The following is a 16635-nucleotide window of genomic DNA, read 5'->3' on the forward strand; positions in this document are numbered from 1 at the left end:
AAACTCAAAGAGGCCTCATGTTTGACACGTCTGTGGCTCTGTCACAGTTTCCTTCCCTCCACCTCCGTCCTGTCTCATCTCAACAATGTGTTCCTCCATCCTTCCTCAGTCTGCTGCTGTTATGTAATCCCTCCGTCTCTCCTCCTAGGACCGCCTGGCTCCAACATGGCCGCTACTCTCACTGTGACATCAGTGTGTGTGTGTGTGTGTGTGTCACGTTGTGTGTGTGCTGGTGTGGAATCAATGTGGCTTTTGTGGCATCTGAGAGAGCAGCTGTAAGCACCACAGCTCAGATTTTTTATTGTTCTGTTTCGGTGCTACTGTAGGTCAAACTGTGATCGGTTTGTCTGTTAAATACAACAGTTAATATCAAAAATGTGTTGTTGCCGTGTAAATACAGGCTTTATTTCACCGTGAGAAAGAGTCGTCGTTTACAAATCATGATTAAATAAGACTAACGCTGCGTCCAAAATCACGTGTGCACTACATGTCCAATATGTCATCATACTTTTGTGTAAATAAACAATAATATGCATCGTTTCGGATGTACTGAGCTGTAATTACCACGTTACTTCCTGAGAGCCTCCTTGCTGGTTGGAGACGTGCAACCATGGTAACTCTTGCCAACCTCAGCTCTTATGGCAATTTAGAAATAATTTAAAAACTAGATTATGTCTAGTAAAGTGAAACTTAGAGTGTCATATTTTAAGTGCACAAGTACGTTCACACTGCATAGTACGGGAAAATGTAGTGTATTACTGCCGCACTCAAAATGGTCCAAAAGTTGAGTAAGGAATGACGGACACTTCTCACCCTCAATGGTCGCCATCTTTGTGATGTAGTGGAAGCTACTGTTAGCTTGGTAGCTAACTTGCTCCGAGCTATCGCGGTACATTTTAATCAGCATTGACGTTGTGGCGTAAGTTTGGTTTATGTGTGGGTGGAGATAGCGGTCAAATGTTGGCGATGTTGCTCCACCGTCTGTTTTGTTAATTCGCCGTTTAAAATGTATGGAGCTACATTAGGGTCAAATGTTTTGTACTTGAAAAAGTAAAATTTGGAACTGAAAATTCATGTGTTGATCTTGAATTTTGAAACACAAAAACGACCCCTTAATATTTGTCATGATTTCCTAAAACTTAGTTAACATTTCTCACCTGTGTGCTGGATGTATGGGCTCCAGCTGATTGATCCGACCGACTGGACGCCGTCATCGCAAATGAAGTGGACACTACGCTGCGTTCATAGTGCTATGTGGAAATCGGACATATCAGCACTTAAAATGTGGCTGTTGATCTGTAAAATCTGGCATAATTTATCGCTCTTATACAGCAGTTGGTGCTCAGTACTGTCTAAAACAGATTTCTAAATGGAAGTTTGTCACTGGCATCAATTTTTACATTGCCAGTCACATGAATATGGTGTATGTAAGTGTTGAATCAGAATTTTTTTAGTTCTTACGTTCCCTGAAGGCACTGTCACTCATGATTCCACACCCCTCTCAGTTGATGCCACGCCCCCCACGCCACATCAGTGTCAAAAGTCTGAAACTCAAAAAACAGATTTGAAACTGTAAAAAATAAGATCTGAATCTGAAAAGATAAAACATGCAACTGAAAAAAACAAGACCTCAAATGTTAAAATATATATGGAAGTGAAAAGTGAAAATAAATTATTTATTCAAAAGAATTACCAAAGTGAATCAAAATTATATTTAACCTGAAAAAACGTTTCATACACTTATTTTTATTTTGAATACATTGTTATATTTTTCAAAATTCAAGATCAACACATGAATTTTCAGTTTCAAATTTTATTTTTTCAAGTACAAAACATTTGACCCTAATGTAGCTCCATAAAGACGTAGTTTTTTAAAAAAAAAAATAAAAAGCTGTTGTCAGCTGTTGTTTGGGACGCTACCCTGCTGAAATTAGTGCGCCACGCAAGAAGTACATGGTGTAGATGCAGGATTTGAAATTGTGGTTGAGACCTTGACTGCGTTTTATTTCACATAAACTCTCAGTAACATCTCTGCTGCTGGCATCACATCCTCAACAAAATCCTCAACCCTGCAGGGCAAGAGAAAGTGAACTTTTTTAAAGAAATAAATCTCCTACTCAAACAGTAATTAACATTAAAAAAAATGCATCAAATAAAAATAAACAAAACTGTCAAGTTAAACTAAATATGACTGAGTCAATCTGAAAGGAATAAATGACCAACATAACGCAGGACGCTGACACAATGCTCACCTCACAGGACAAGGGAAAGTAAACTTTGAAAAACATGGCGTCCTAAGCAGAGCAAATGTGAAAGCTAAGGTGTCCTGCCAGGGACAAACAGTGTGAGCTGCCATGTTTGTTGCGAAATAGACAGCACAACAGCACCTCCTAGTGGCTAAAACAGGTAGCTGCCCTACATTTACACAGTAGACTACTTTGAAGTGTGCTTATGGAAATATGCAGTTTAAGACACACTCTAACACTTCTCACATATTTACGCTTAAAGTGAAGCGTTATTGACGTTACAGAGTCTTGTCCTGCTCGCTGGTCATTATGAACGTTTTCCTCGACAGCGTTGCACTGTGACATATTTATGTCGCTGCAGTGTCCAGTGTTTGCGTGCTGTAATATTTCATGGGAAATAGTTTGCATAAGGTTACGGATATGCTAAAAAATTCACACACTGTTTAAGGGCACTGAATAGCATGTTAGCATGGAATGTCGGACACAGCTTTAGAGTCTACAGCCAATGCTAGCAGCTCTGTGAGCCTGCATATTCACACGACGGTGCTTTGAGCTACATGCTAACAGCAACATGCTAACATGCTCACAGTGACAATAGTGACATCGTGATGTTTTGCAGGAATGTCCACCATCTTAATTTAGCCTGTTAGCATGCTAACATTCGCTAATCAGTGCTAAACACAAAGCACAGTTTAGGATGATGGGATTAGGATCAGTTTTGCAGGTTTTTCGTCAAAACTAAGTGTTGAAAAAATAGTATTTTGTCTTCATGTTAAGCTAAGGAATTAAATAAAGCTGTTTAAGGGCATGAATGTTAAAGCCGAATTTCAAGGCTATTTATCTGATAGTTTTTGAGATATATCTCTAAAACACAAATATTAACCTCTTGGTGGCGCTAGAGGAAATATCGGGATCAGACAGTCATCAGGATTCATCTTCTTGAGAACAAGAATGTCTGCACATAACTTAATTGCAATCCATCCAAAAACTGATATTTTGTTCTGGACTTAAGTGTTCAAACACACAGAAACTTATTAATGCAGCTTTACGATTTCATGTAGTTTTCTTCCATGTGTTTTGGTAGAAATTTTATTTATCTGTTTTTCCTTTTCAGTTCTCTTTGGTGAAACATGAAGCATAAAACTACAGTAGTAAACTATTAAATCATTGATGACGCAGGAAACAATTTCCCCAAGTTAGATTGCAGAAGCTGAGCCTCAGCTGCTTCACTCTCTGTCAAATCTGTTTCTGTTTACACCCTGATGGAGAAAACAAGTGACAGAGACAGCAGTGATGTTTTATTTACAAAGTCTGTGTAATAAACCATATTTATTTTAAAGTGTAGTTTCCCTTCAACTCCTCCCTTGGCCGATGTGATTATACAGCAGGCAGCTAAACATTTCCCCAGCTGGTGCTCGGACCGAGCCATTCGTCACACATAGCTTCTTCCTTTGACACAAATCCTAAGAATGACCCACATGGAGCTAATTTCAATTTCTTCAGCAAATCGTTCGGCTCCAGCATCGACAAATATCCAGACTGATCAATTCCCAGGCAGCACAGTCTGTGCAGCTGTCTCTGGGTCTAAATCTGATCTCATGCTCAGATTACAGCATCACTTTTATAATATTCTGATGGTATTTCTCCATCGTGCATGTATGCATACTGTATCACTGCTGAATCTCAGCACTGCAGAGCGTATAAACCACTGAAACTGTGGGTTTTAAAGCTGTCAAATCCTTTAAGATGTTTAAAGTAGGAGGGTGTAGTAGGAGCAGATGTGGACTAACAGATGGCTTTTGAGTCTGTAGATTATATCAGTGTAAGTCAGGTCCATACGGTACTTTTACTATCAAATGTTCAGAGTGTTTTAAGTTCAAACTGATTTCTTTTTTGACATTTTGCTGCTTTTAAAATGCTAAGAGAGAACATAAGTGACTGAAATAGATCCTAGATTTATTTTTCAGTAACCTTGGTTTGCTTTAAAGCTGCAACAGTCAATATTTTGTTGCAGATTTCCCGCTATGGGACAAATAAAGGATTATCGTATTTTATTTTTATACTGACAATGAATGAAGTTACTTTTGTGCGATGTAAAAAGGGCTTGATCGTAGTGATGAACCTACAGAGAATTGTCACCTGACTCTGCAGGCTGCTGTTTTCAGCAAACAAACCCCTCAAAAACCAGCTGTACATCGTGGAACATTTAGCAGCGAGAGCCAGATATTTTCCTGAGGAGTTGGTGGAGACCAAAGACAGAGATAAAAGAAAGAATGACTGATGGACCTCATCTTCAGACTCCAAATGATGCTAATGTTGCTCTGTATCTGCTGGATGTTTAAACAAGACTTTACAGCAGGGGTGTTCAAAGTTTTGATTGAGGGCCGCACAAGGAAAGTGCAGTTGGAAATTTTCCACCAAAATAGCAAACTTAAGCTGACAGCACTAGCGTTGATGACAGAACGTAATTCCTGCAACACTCGTGAGGTGTCATACCTAACCAGCCAAACTCTTGTTAGGGGCGCCCCAATAGTCGACTAAACGTTAGATGACCAGAAAGGTCATTAGTCGGCAAGATTTCACTGGTTGCTTCGTTGCAGAAAAAACAAAAACAAAAGTGAAACTCTGCTAAGAGCTGCACCTTGTCAAAATGAATCCAAACCTATATGACTGGAGCATGTGTGACTTTACTTTGAAAGGACAGCCACAGGAAGTGTCCTCGTCAGGTTAATCTCCAGGGCTGGTACCTGCGGTTATTCCACAGGCTAGTTAATAACATGTCGGGCAGGAAATCCAAAGTGTGGGATCATTTTGAGAAGGTGAAGGACGAACCCAAGGTGATATGTAAACTCATCTTCATTGGTCGACTACAAACATGACGTATCATCTGAAACATGGAAGTAGCTACATGCCCATTAGCCCACAGCGTCATTAACAGGCGGCTCGCTCAGTGTGTGACGTGCACTTGGAGATAAAATATAGGCCTATATAAATGAAGGTTCATTAGTACGGTTTTGTATTACGTATGTATCATTTAATCATTAAATTAACATCAGAAACATGAGGGCGACTCGTCGACTAATGGCCCTAAATGACGACTGTAGGTTGACTAGGAAAATTCTTAGTTGGGGGCAGCTGTAGTCTTCAAGTCACACATTTCATAGAGCAATGTTTATCACTCACTCACTTAACAGCTCATAATCAAGTCTGTAATAACTAAATTTTTGCACCCAAAATCAAACCAGGTGAAACACTGGATTCTCTTGTGGTCTGTGTGTGTGTGTGTTTAACAGATGTGAACACATCTGGCTCCACACCAGATTTAAGCAGAGAGCAGTGATGGTGACACAGATATACCATCACACACTCTGCTCCTTCACTGCAGCACTTTAAAGTGTGTCACCTCTCCTTTCTGTCTCCTCCCCCCTCAGTGAGGAGCTGAAGCTGGCCTCCCAGAAGTCTCAGCATCTTGAGGAGGTACTGACCTTTCTAAAACTGTATATTATTTTATTAAACATATGAACGATTTTCTTCATCCTGTTATATAGATCAGGGTTTTGTTAAGTCAGAAACGGCGATTTGATTAATAGGTTTTGGCATCGTGAGGATTTACTTCCTGCTGTGACCGAACTCTTAAAGCTCAGACGGGTTTAGCTTCTATTTAAATGCCTCTATATTTGTGTGTGTGTTTGCTTCTCAGCACAATGAGGAGCGTAACAGTCAACAGCCAGACATGAAGACCAGGTAAGAAACCAGGAAATGTGTTCGTTATACGTGTACGCTTTCTCTCTGTCAAGTTCTGATGTTTTAACACAATCTGATGAACTCTGGCTTCGATGTAATCAGAAAAAATACTCTATTTTTTTTAATTTGTGTGATTTAATTAATAATTACAGCTCTCTATTAACTGAGAGACAGTTAAGTTAATGGTTATTAAGTATTCCTCCACCTCTGGCAAGTTTATTCACTGGCTCATAATAGCCAGCACCTTATAAAGGGATAGTTTGGATTTTTTTAAGTGGGTTGTATGAGGTACTTCTCCATAGCCACTGTGTTACTTACTGTAGATGTCAGTCAGCATGCCCCTAGTTCGGTGAAACAGGCAGGAGTCCAACACAGAAGCTAAGCAGTGTACTGCTGTGGAGGGGTCAGCAAAATAATATATTTGGCCACCTAAATACATCGATATCCATTTAAGTGTACGCTATATTTAGAATATTTTCACTGCTTTATCTTGCTGTCAGACAGCAGTTTCTAAAGGGGAACTGAAGCCATTATCTTTGCTCTCTTCAAAGCCAGACTCCATTCAGAAAAACTGTAATTTAACATCGCTGAACACAGGAGCTGCTGGTCTACTGCCGCCTCGATCAGTTATATTTTGTTTGTTTTTGTGTGAGTTCGGCGTTTAAAAGGGTTAGTTCAGATTCACCAAAGTCACACAATAACACAAACTAACTTAAGCCTAGTTCACATCACACGATTTTCACCGCGATTTTGACGTTGCAGAGGATCTAGAGAGCCACCTTGGGTCGGAGGTGAGTCGGCAGATAGTCTGCCACGACGAGTCCTCATGTGTGAACAAGCCTACGAGCAAGTCGCCCCCTCATCTGTGACTGGGACTGGATATCTGGCATGCTAGAAAACTGGAGAAGTCTGACACAACCGACAAAGAGCATCAGCCAACGAGAGGCGGGATACGTCCCACGACAGCACGCAGGAGGACGGAAGAAATGTGAGGAGGACAAGCCGCAGGGTTGCCAGGTCCGCTTATTAGCCGCGACTTTGGGCTTGTTTTTTTGTAAAGTCGCTTACAAATATTGGTAGTCGCAGGCTGCGTTTTTTTTTTTTTTTTTTGGGCTTGTTTCTAAAGTGGAGTTGCTTATTTGGGTTTGCTCTCTAAACGTCGCCTTTCTTTATATATATCCGTCACTTCTTCTGGGCTTGTTTCCATAGCCCTGGTTACTTGTTTCTCTCCCAAGATCTGGCAACACTGACAAGCCGGCAAGCAACAACAACAATGGCGGCGTCCACAGGATCACGGGGAGCGTGTTGTGTTTGGACCCAGGATAATAAAGAATATCCATGCCTTTACGATGTGTCGTCTCCAAGTTTGGTGACGTCACCGCGTTATCTGGGGCTCTGTCAGCGAGGGCTCTGTCGGCGAAATCTTGTGGTGTGCACACAGGTCGTAACACAGTTGGCGAGACTCCCACTGACAGAAACACACGTCGCCAGGTATGAACACTCAGAAGATTAGGATAGTCTCTGCGATGCAAAATCAAGATGAAAATCTTGTAACGTGAACTAGGCTTAACTGATCGTAGCAGTCGTAGACCAGCAGCTCCTGTGTTCTGCGAGGTAAAATTACTGTTTTAATTTTGTTTGTGTCACATACTGTAGGGAACTGATTTTATAACCAGTTTATTTTTGGAGTCAAATCTTAGTCTACGAAGCTGTTAAATACATGTAGTGGAGTAAAGAAGTACAATATTAGCCTCTAAAATCATAGGAGTACAACAGTAAGTTACCCTAAAATAGAAGTACAGTACTGAACAGAAACAGAGTTTATTCCTGACTTTTTAAATGTTTTACATCTGTTCGTCATGTCTGGTCTTACTTTAATCCCTCTCTGAGTCTGTAAACAGAAGAAAGTTTGTGTTCAGTCTGGAGTTCAGTAATCAGAGGATAAAAACATCCAAACCTTCAGAGCAGCCATGACTCTCAAGATGAGAGTGAATGTTTCTTATGAAGTGGTGATGATAGATGTGCTGAGGCATCAAAGTCGTGTATTTGACATAAGATCAGAGCGACAAAGTGAAGCAGAGGGGAGGCGGAGAGCAGCTGACGGCTCGGTGGAGTCGGCCGGAGGGGAGTGAAGAGGTGATGCTCAATAATTAGAGCAGAAATAATAGATTTGGAGGAAGAGGGAGCTCTCAGGTAAACGTGGAGGAAAGACAGGAGACGTGATTCAGTGAAACGACCTGCTTCATATCCAGTTTGATTTATCATGACAGCTGTTAACAGAGATGTTCTCGGGGTGTCAGCTGGGTGTCACTGATCTGTCACGATTGGTTTTGGAGGCAGGTGGTTAAAATCTGAAGCTCTATTAATCCACTGAGCTGCAGAGAAGATGATTTTTGGTGATGAATTGATATTGAATTCTTGGTTTCTCACTGTTTTATTAGTGTTGATAAAAAAATCCAGCATCATCTATGTGTTAGATTTGTACTGATGTTGGAACCTGAATACAATTTTCCAGTGAAGTCAGGCTCAACAAAATGTAAAAAGCTTTATATTTACATGCATTTATTAGAGGCACCCTGTGGAGGTAGAGTGCTTGCTTTGGATGAGGGGAAGTAGGGAGAGAAGATGGACCCGCCGTCTTCTTGTGCTGGTTCAAGAAGAAGATATACTATCATAATGCCCACACCTTGTGACTGTAACTCTCTCCATGTTTCTACAGAGAAACGATCTCTAATCAGGAGACGGAGGGCGAAATAAACTTCCAGAAGTCCACTGGAGCCTTAATCTCAGACAAAGACCGGGAGCTGGAGACGCTGAGGAATGAGGTACTCACACGTGACTGTCACGTCATGTCTGTAAAACTTCACTCTGTGTTCTCTGAGCTGTGTGAGGGATTCATGTGTGTGCTCCATCGCTGCAGATCGCGGTGCTACGAGGAGAAAACGCCATGGCCAAGACACTGCAGACGGCCGTGGAGACGTTGGAGAGAGACAAAGCTCAGCTGCAGAGCCGTGTTCACAGTCTAGAGCAAAGGCTCATGGGAACGCAGGCCTCGGAGGAGGAAGACAGGGAAGCTCCACCGTCAGGTGAGGAGACGACAGTTAGAGCGCCCACTGTTTGGGTGAGGTGATATTTCTTTTTGTCAACCTGTTTCCTGGGTTCTTCTGCAGGCGACGCGGCCCTGGAGCAGCTGAGGGAGGAGAAGGAGTTCGCTGAGGGGCAGGTGAGACTGTCAGGATGTTATCAACCCAGTTCTCACCTCTGATCTGTGCCCACATGAAGGTGATCTGTGTCTCGATTTGTGTCCCTCAGATCAACTTCCTGAACAGTGTGATCGTGGACCTGCAGAGGAAGAACGAGGAGCTGAAGATCAAACTGAAGAAGCTCGCTCTGGCTGAGTTCAACGGCAACGACGGCACGGATGGGTAAGACATAGTTTTTGAAATCCATTAACCGAGAAAATAGGAGGATAAATGAGGATTAAGTGTGCTAGTGGAAGAAGGAGATAAGTCACACACTGTTGTCTCCGTCACACAGGTTTGTTGAAGGTGTGTCAAAGCGGGAAAAGAAGGTGACGCCGCGTCTGTTCTGCGACATCTGCGACTGCTTCGACCTCCACGACACAGAGGACTGTCCCACTCAGGCCCAGAGCCCCGACTCGGTACCTCACACCACCTATCACGGCAACCCGGCGGACGAGAGGCCCTACTGCGACATCTGCGAGGCCTTCGGACACGCCACGGAGTCCTGCAACGATGATCAGACCTTCTAGTAGCTCCAAAAAACTCTTTACCTGCATTTCCTTCCCTTTCCACTTAAACACAGCTCACCTCTTACTCTCCCACGACGCAGCCCGACTAAATCCCCTTCAGATTTTTCCATATTGTATTTTTATACTGTATTTATGCATATCACTGGTAGCCACCGTCCTGATCTAAATCCTTTCTCTAAAGGTAAACTGTAATGCAGAATGCTCGTCCAAATATGCTGCTTTGGTGCAATATTGATGTTTATAACAAAAAGGAATCCGTCCTCTGCACTTCGTCGTTTTTATCGTGTTGTTTTGCATTTAAGTTTGTTTCTAAAATAAGAATAAGTGTTGTTTTTATGGGCTTTTTTGTTATTTAGCGAAAAACGATGCAACTTAATGAAGCACAGTTCAAACTGAAGGGAAAATGAAGAAGCACCTCTCCGACTCTACATTCCTCAAGTCTGTAAGGCTGCACACCAATCAGAGAGTGATACTGCCATGTCAAACCTTTTACTAATTTTTTAATGTTTAGTGATATTTTACAAACGCTTCCTCCAGCATATCAACCTACGACGGAGCGACGGAGTATCGGGGTCACACAGGGAAACAAATTCATGTCAGATTTGAGGAAATAAAATGTAATATTGTTAGAAAAAGGTGGAATTTTTTGAGAAAAAGTCTTAATATTTTAAGAGGAAATGCAACATTTAGAAGGGAAAAAAAGGTGTAATATTTTAAGAAATAAAAGTTGTAAAATTTTGAGGGAAAACACAATACAGAGGAAAAAAGTTTTAATATTTTAAGAAATAAAAGTCATAATATTTCAAGACAAAGCTTACAGTTAAGAGGTGAAAGGTTGTAATACTTTAAGAAATAAAAATGATAAGAATTTTAGAGAAAATGTACAGTTTAGAGGACAAAAGTTGGAATATTTTAAGAACTTAAAGTCATAATGTTTTAAGACAAAATGTACCGTTTAGAGGAAAAAAAAGTTGTAGTATTATCAGAAATAAAATTAATAAAATGTCAAGAGAAACATACAGTTTACAGGCAAAAGGTTAAAATATTTGAAGAAATTAAAGGCATAATATTTCAAGACAAAACCCACAGTTTAAACGCAAAAACTTGTGATATTATAAGAAATACAATTTTTAGTATTTCAAGAGAAAACGTACGTTAAGAGCAAAAAGTGAAGAGAAAAAAATGTAATGATTTTTAAAAATTACAAAATAGTTAAACGACTTTCACAGTGAAATCTTCAGACTTTTATTACCTACAACAAAATGAATGACTGATGGAAACATTTAGTATCAAGTAGACGTAGAAATTGATGTCAGTGCTAAATACTTCATCTTGCTTTCTTTTCCGGGCTTTTGAGACCGCGTTGGCAAACTTAAGTGATAGAATAAAAATATTTCAGTATTAAGTCAAGTCACTTCATGGGAATTAAATGTTTTAGCATTTCCTGACAGTTCATATAAACTGTACTGTTACTGTCTTTACTTACTGTTCATGCTATGACTGTGCTCTTTAATCATATTATAATTATAACTTTTCTCCAAATGTCACAACATTGTTTTCTGAATATTAAAACTTAATTCTCCAATATTATTACTCATATTCAAAATATTTTGACTTACAACTTTATTTTTTCAGAATAGTGCAACATTTTCTCAAAATAAAAATTCTTGAAATATTTCCAAAAAATAATTCTCAAAATAGTAAGACTTTATTCTTTAAGTATTTTACATCATTCTGGGCTAATAATAATATGAATGTTCTTGATAACAGTTTTATTCTCTAAACATTAAGACTCTTTTTCTGACATTTTTTACAATTTTTTCTTGAAAAATTATTTACAGTTATTCTCATAATATCAGGATCAGGAATTCTCACAAGAGAATATACTGACTTTTCTTGAAATATTACATCTTCATTGATGATTGTATTTGATAAAGGAAAAAAATATGACTTTTTATTAATTATTTGACTATTGTCGTGGCCCTTATATTCCATCGTAACCAACTTATATGTTAATCTATGGAAAACTAATAACACTTTGTAACATGAGTGAAGTTCAGTCTTGACGTTGGTAAAAGTGGCTTCAAAGGTTGCTCTCACTGTGCTCCTCAGTGGATGCAGTTGAAAGAGTTAACTCCTGTGTCACTCCATCATGAAAACCACTGGGTGCAAGTGAAGACTGGAGATAAAATTCATTAGGTGGACTTTGACTTAAAGGGGCAGTTTAATTGTTTACTTTTATTTTTTATATTAAGTGGCTTTACAACATTTCTTTTTGTCGAACAAAATAATTTCACGACTTAAGGTCCATTTAACAGTCAAGGAGCTTTCATCCTAATTCTGTTTTTTTCAGTTGTCGTAATCTTCTAAAAACCTAAACCTGAAATCTGAGCACTTTAAGGACTTGAGATTTTAAGTTAAACTACATTTACATGACAGCGTGGCACCTTGACCAAAAGCTCCGGAGTTGCTGTCAAATGGACCTCGTGATCAGATTCTTTCGTTTCGTCTGAACTCTTGTGTATAAACAACTTTTTTCCCATAGATCAGCATACAGGTTGGTGTCCTCGTGTAACGCCGCTGAGAGTCACAGAGGATTTGTTGTAGTTGACGATGAAGTCGTTGCATTTTGTTATTTATTGTCTGATCTTAAACTAACCAGTGATATTCCTACAGGGACATAAGCTAGCACTGATGTAAAAGTGTATAGTCTGAACTAGGACTACTGTAGTATAGGTGGGCTTTTGAAATGCATCTGCCTCATGTTACAGAATGAAAACTACCCAGATTGAAACTTTGGAAGCCTCTACGAACTACGGGCCTGTCTACATGTATACAGATAATTTATTGTCAGCACAAGCTTTTAAAAAATATCCCCGTCCACACTAGAACACAAAGGTCGCCAGCTCAGAAGGAGTCGAGTCGAGTCAAGCCGAGCCGTAGCACGCTGTGGAAATTCGGCATAAAAGATGTAAACCAGTCATTAGACCTAGCAGTGCTAGTGCTAACAATACGGAACAAACAGATAGTCTGCCATTGTTGTTTCTGACGCATGCTCACTGCAAAAAGCAACGACAGACATGCACAAATTGACGAGATATTTTTCTCCTTCCTTGTTAAAATTAATGTCCACATGACCTCCGTTTTTTAAAATATCTCTGTCCTCACTAGAACACAGAAACGACTCCAAACACTTGCTGTGGCCAGTAGGTGGCGATACTTAAACGATTAAATACCAGAGAAGAAGACATGAGCATGCAGAGTGAGCTTGGCGGTACTAACAAATCAAACAATAGTAAAACGGTAGTAACTAAATGTTTCTTTATTTCAACATATTTCACACCTAATTTATTAACATATCTCTGGTAGACGGCCTGCAGGTGCTATGGAAATTGAAACGTGACTACAAACTGGCAGTCCGTTGCTGTTTTGGGAGCTCATTCCACAAAGACACAAAAGTCATGCACAATTTGATGGGATGATGTTTCCAGTCGGATACAAAGCGACTGGAGTTTTGAAAAAGCTGCACCTTAGAAGGCGTTTAAAGAAATCTATGTTGAGTGATCTAAAACTTTGCGCTTGTGGACGAGAGCTCAAAACGCAGAGGAAAACATCCGTTTTTAAATATCTGTATCCGTGTAGACATGGTTGTATAGTTTTGCACTGTCCACTTTAAAGATTCATCAGAAACAAACAGCGCTTTAACTTTATGATTCTAAACAAAAGTGATTTTATCATGAAGGTCAGTGCAGATTATTTTGTGTGCTGTCCCATTTCATACTGGCCCATTTAAAGATGATGTTTGACACTTTGGGAAACATGCTTATTTGCTGTCTGCAGAGAGTTAAATGAGAAGATTGACACCTCTCAAATGTCTGTAGGCTAATATGAAGCTAGTCAGGCAGGTTAGCTTAGCGTAGCACAAAGTCTGTAAACGTGGGGGAAACAGCGAGTTCTTGTTTTAACACTTTGTTTTTGTACGGATTAAACAAACGAGATTTAGACGTGGTGATTAAGGCTGATTTTGTTTTTGGACAAAGCTAGACTAACAGTTTCCCCCCGTTTACAATTTAAGCTAAGCTAACTAGCTGCTAGCTTTAGCCTTACACTCTATTTAAAGGGGAACTAGTTTTACAAATCAAATTCTGTTTACAGGTGTTGGGAGTTAAAAAAAAGTAGTACAAAGTCTTTAGCGTCGCCTGAAGGAGCTGTGAATAGTCTGATAATTTGCCTCGAGTGATGTCACTTGAGTCAGCCGTAGCTGAAGCCTGCAAGTTTGAAAGTGAAAAGAAATTTGGAAGGTATGGATTTAGAAAGAAGTGAGACTACTGTAGCTCGCTTCTCATCTCTGCTGTAGACAAGAGGTTCCAGGGTACATTAGCCGTGACTAGCATAACACACCCATAGACTGTATTTAAAGATGAGCGACGTGTCTCCACTTATCCCCACTTTATAGAAGTGAAGCTAAAATATTTGGGAACTGGTGACGTCATTTGGAGCCAGAGTCTGTGCAGTCACAGTCTCCACAGTATCAATCATCTTTAAGACCTATACTGCAGCCAGCCACCAGGGGGCGATTGTGATGTTTCAGCTTCACTTTTGGGGAGCTGTCATGTCATCCATCTTTACATACAGTATATGAACATACCTGAATCCGATAGAAGTTCAGCTGTATTATGGGTAATGTAGGTGACAGTTTTCTGACAAGGAAGAGGAATGTGTTGAATTTTAAAAAGGCAATATTTCTGGTTCTGCTGCATTGATTTTGCCATCGTGACATCACCCATTTGTTTGTCAACTCCCATTTTGAAGCCTTGAGTTCGACATTTTTGCCATTGCCGTCTTGGATGTTTGGAGCCAGAAACAACCCTATTTGGACGAGAGGGTGGAGCTAACACCAACGCTAGCTGCTTGCTTAGTTAGCATGATGCATTTACAGCTATGGTTATCTAGGCTAATGCTAATTTTTGCGAGTGAAAAACAGGCTTAAAACCATGACAACAAAATGTACTTATTGGTAAACCTGAAAATCTGATGCCTTAGATGGTCTTTTAGTACAACCAAACACTGAAAAAGAATGTTTTTGCAACTAAAACGTTTGTGTCAATCATCTTATCTCACTCTGCCAGAAATCAAACAAGCGTGTTTCCCGAACTGTGGAACTATTCCTTTAAATTGACCCTGTACAGCGACATGTATTTGACTTATCTTGTTCTTGAGCACAATTTTGGATCATATTGAATCTTCCAGTGTAACAGTGTATTATAATACATGATGTGACTAACCGTCGACACAAGTCTTTGTAAATACTAATCAGAGGCGTCCTTCTGATAAATGTGTACACAGTGCCATGAGACAAGAGATAGCTTTTATGTGTACTACATTTTATTTTTCTGCCCTGTTGATAAGATTGAAAAAAGGCCCATTTGTATAGACTTTAAAAACATGGTGTACTTTATAAGTGATGCGTCTAATTATTAGTGTAATGTTTTATATCTGTAACTACTTCAGGCACCATCTAGAAGTGGTTACCAAACTATTTTACAGATGTTGACGTGGTGTAAAATGTCACTGTTTTCTATGTACTGTATACTCCTCAACAGTCCAATAGAAATACTAAGAAAAAAAGCTGGTGTTCATGTGTTTTTGTTTTCGCTTTATTTGATAAGACAGATGGTATGAAAGGTGGAGAAAGAGGAGAGGGGAGGACAAAGAGCCAGAGCTGCAGCTAAGGACTCATCCTAGCTGCTAAGGACTCAGTCTAGCTGCTAAGGACTCATCCTAGCTGCTAAGGACTCAGTCTAGCTGTTAAGGACTCAGTCTAGCTGATAAGGACTCAGTCTAGCTGCTAAGGACTCAGTCTAGCTGATAAGGACTCAGTCTAGCTGCTAAGGACTCATCCTAGCTGCTAAGGACTCAGTCTAGCTGCTAAGGACTCAGTCTAGCTGCTAAGGACTCATCCTAGCTGCTAAGGACTCATCCTAGCTGCTAAAGACTCAGTCTAGCTGCTAAGGACTCATCCTAGCTGCTAAAGACTCAGTCTAGCTGCTAAGGACTCAGTCTAGCTGCTAAGGACTCATCCTAGCTGCTAAGGACTCATCCTAGCTGCTAAAGACTCAGTCTAGCTGCTAAGGACTCATCCTAGCTGCTAAAGACTCAGTCTAGCTGCTAAGGACTCAGTCTAGCTGCTAAGGACTCATCCTAGCTGCTAAAGACTCAGTCTAGCTGCTAAGGACTCAGTCTAGCTGCTAAGGACTCATCCTAGCTGCTAAGGACTCATCCTAGATGATAAGAACTCATCCTAGCTGCTAAGGACTCATCCTAGCTGCTAAGGACTCAGTCTATCTGCTAAGGACTCATCCTAGCTGCTAAGGACTCATCCTAGCTGCTAAGGACTCAGTCTATCTGCTAAGGACTCAGTGTAGCTGCTAAGGACTCATCCTAGCTGCTAAGGACTCAGTCTAGCTGTTAAGGACTCATCCTAGCTGCTAAGGACTACTCATAAATTTGTTAAGATCCATGTTAGCTAGCACTTCTCCTTTTCAAAGATCATCAGTCCACCTGACAGGTGTGTCCTATCAAGATCCTGATTAAACAGTGTGATTACGACACAGGTGTGTCTTGGGATGGTCACGGTAACAGGACACTCTTAAATGTGCAGTTTTAATCTGAGAAAGGACTGTTGGATTTTATATAACTAGTGCTACAGAAAAAAACATTCTTGGTCCCAGATACCATAAAGAATCAGTCAGTATGTGGTGTGACACCACTTTGCCTCCTGCAGTGCGAAAAATCGCCTTCACATAGAGTGGATCAGGTTGTTGATTGTCGGCCCACTCCTCTTCAATGGCTGCGTAAAGCTGCTGGATAACA

At 40.2% G+C, this 16635-nt stretch overlaps 1 protein-coding gene across 2 annotated transcripts in view; it reads left to right on the top strand.

Annotated features, from left to right (window-relative positions):
* The window catches only part of clip1b (CAP-GLY domain containing linker protein 1b), a 52494-nt gene extending 37391 nt beyond the window's left edge, over positions 1 to 15103 (top strand). For both annotated transcript variants that reach the window (XM_049604453.1, XM_049604454.1), the window contains 7 exons: positions 5678 to 5723; positions 5947 to 5990; positions 8710 to 8815; positions 8911 to 9076; positions 9161 to 9213; positions 9303 to 9415; positions 9528 to 15103. In XM_049604453.1, the coding sequence (XP_049460410.1) occupies positions 5678 to 5723; positions 5947 to 5990; positions 8710 to 8815; positions 8911 to 9076; positions 9161 to 9213; positions 9303 to 9415; positions 9528 to 9762 (763 nt within the window). In that variant the 3' untranslated portion in view covers positions 9763 to 15103. The remainder of the gene's footprint in view (positions 1 to 5677; positions 5724 to 5946; positions 5991 to 8709; positions 8816 to 8910; positions 9077 to 9160; positions 9214 to 9302; positions 9416 to 9527) is intronic.
* The last annotated feature ends 1532 nt before the right edge of the window (positions 15104 to 16635 follow it).

The sequence above is a fragment of the Epinephelus fuscoguttatus genome, linkage group LG18 (genome assembly GCF_011397635.1).
Source record: "Epinephelus fuscoguttatus linkage group LG18, E.fuscoguttatus.final_Chr_v1".
NCBI lineage: Eukaryota > Metazoa > Chordata > Actinopteri > Perciformes > Serranidae > Epinephelus > Epinephelus fuscoguttatus.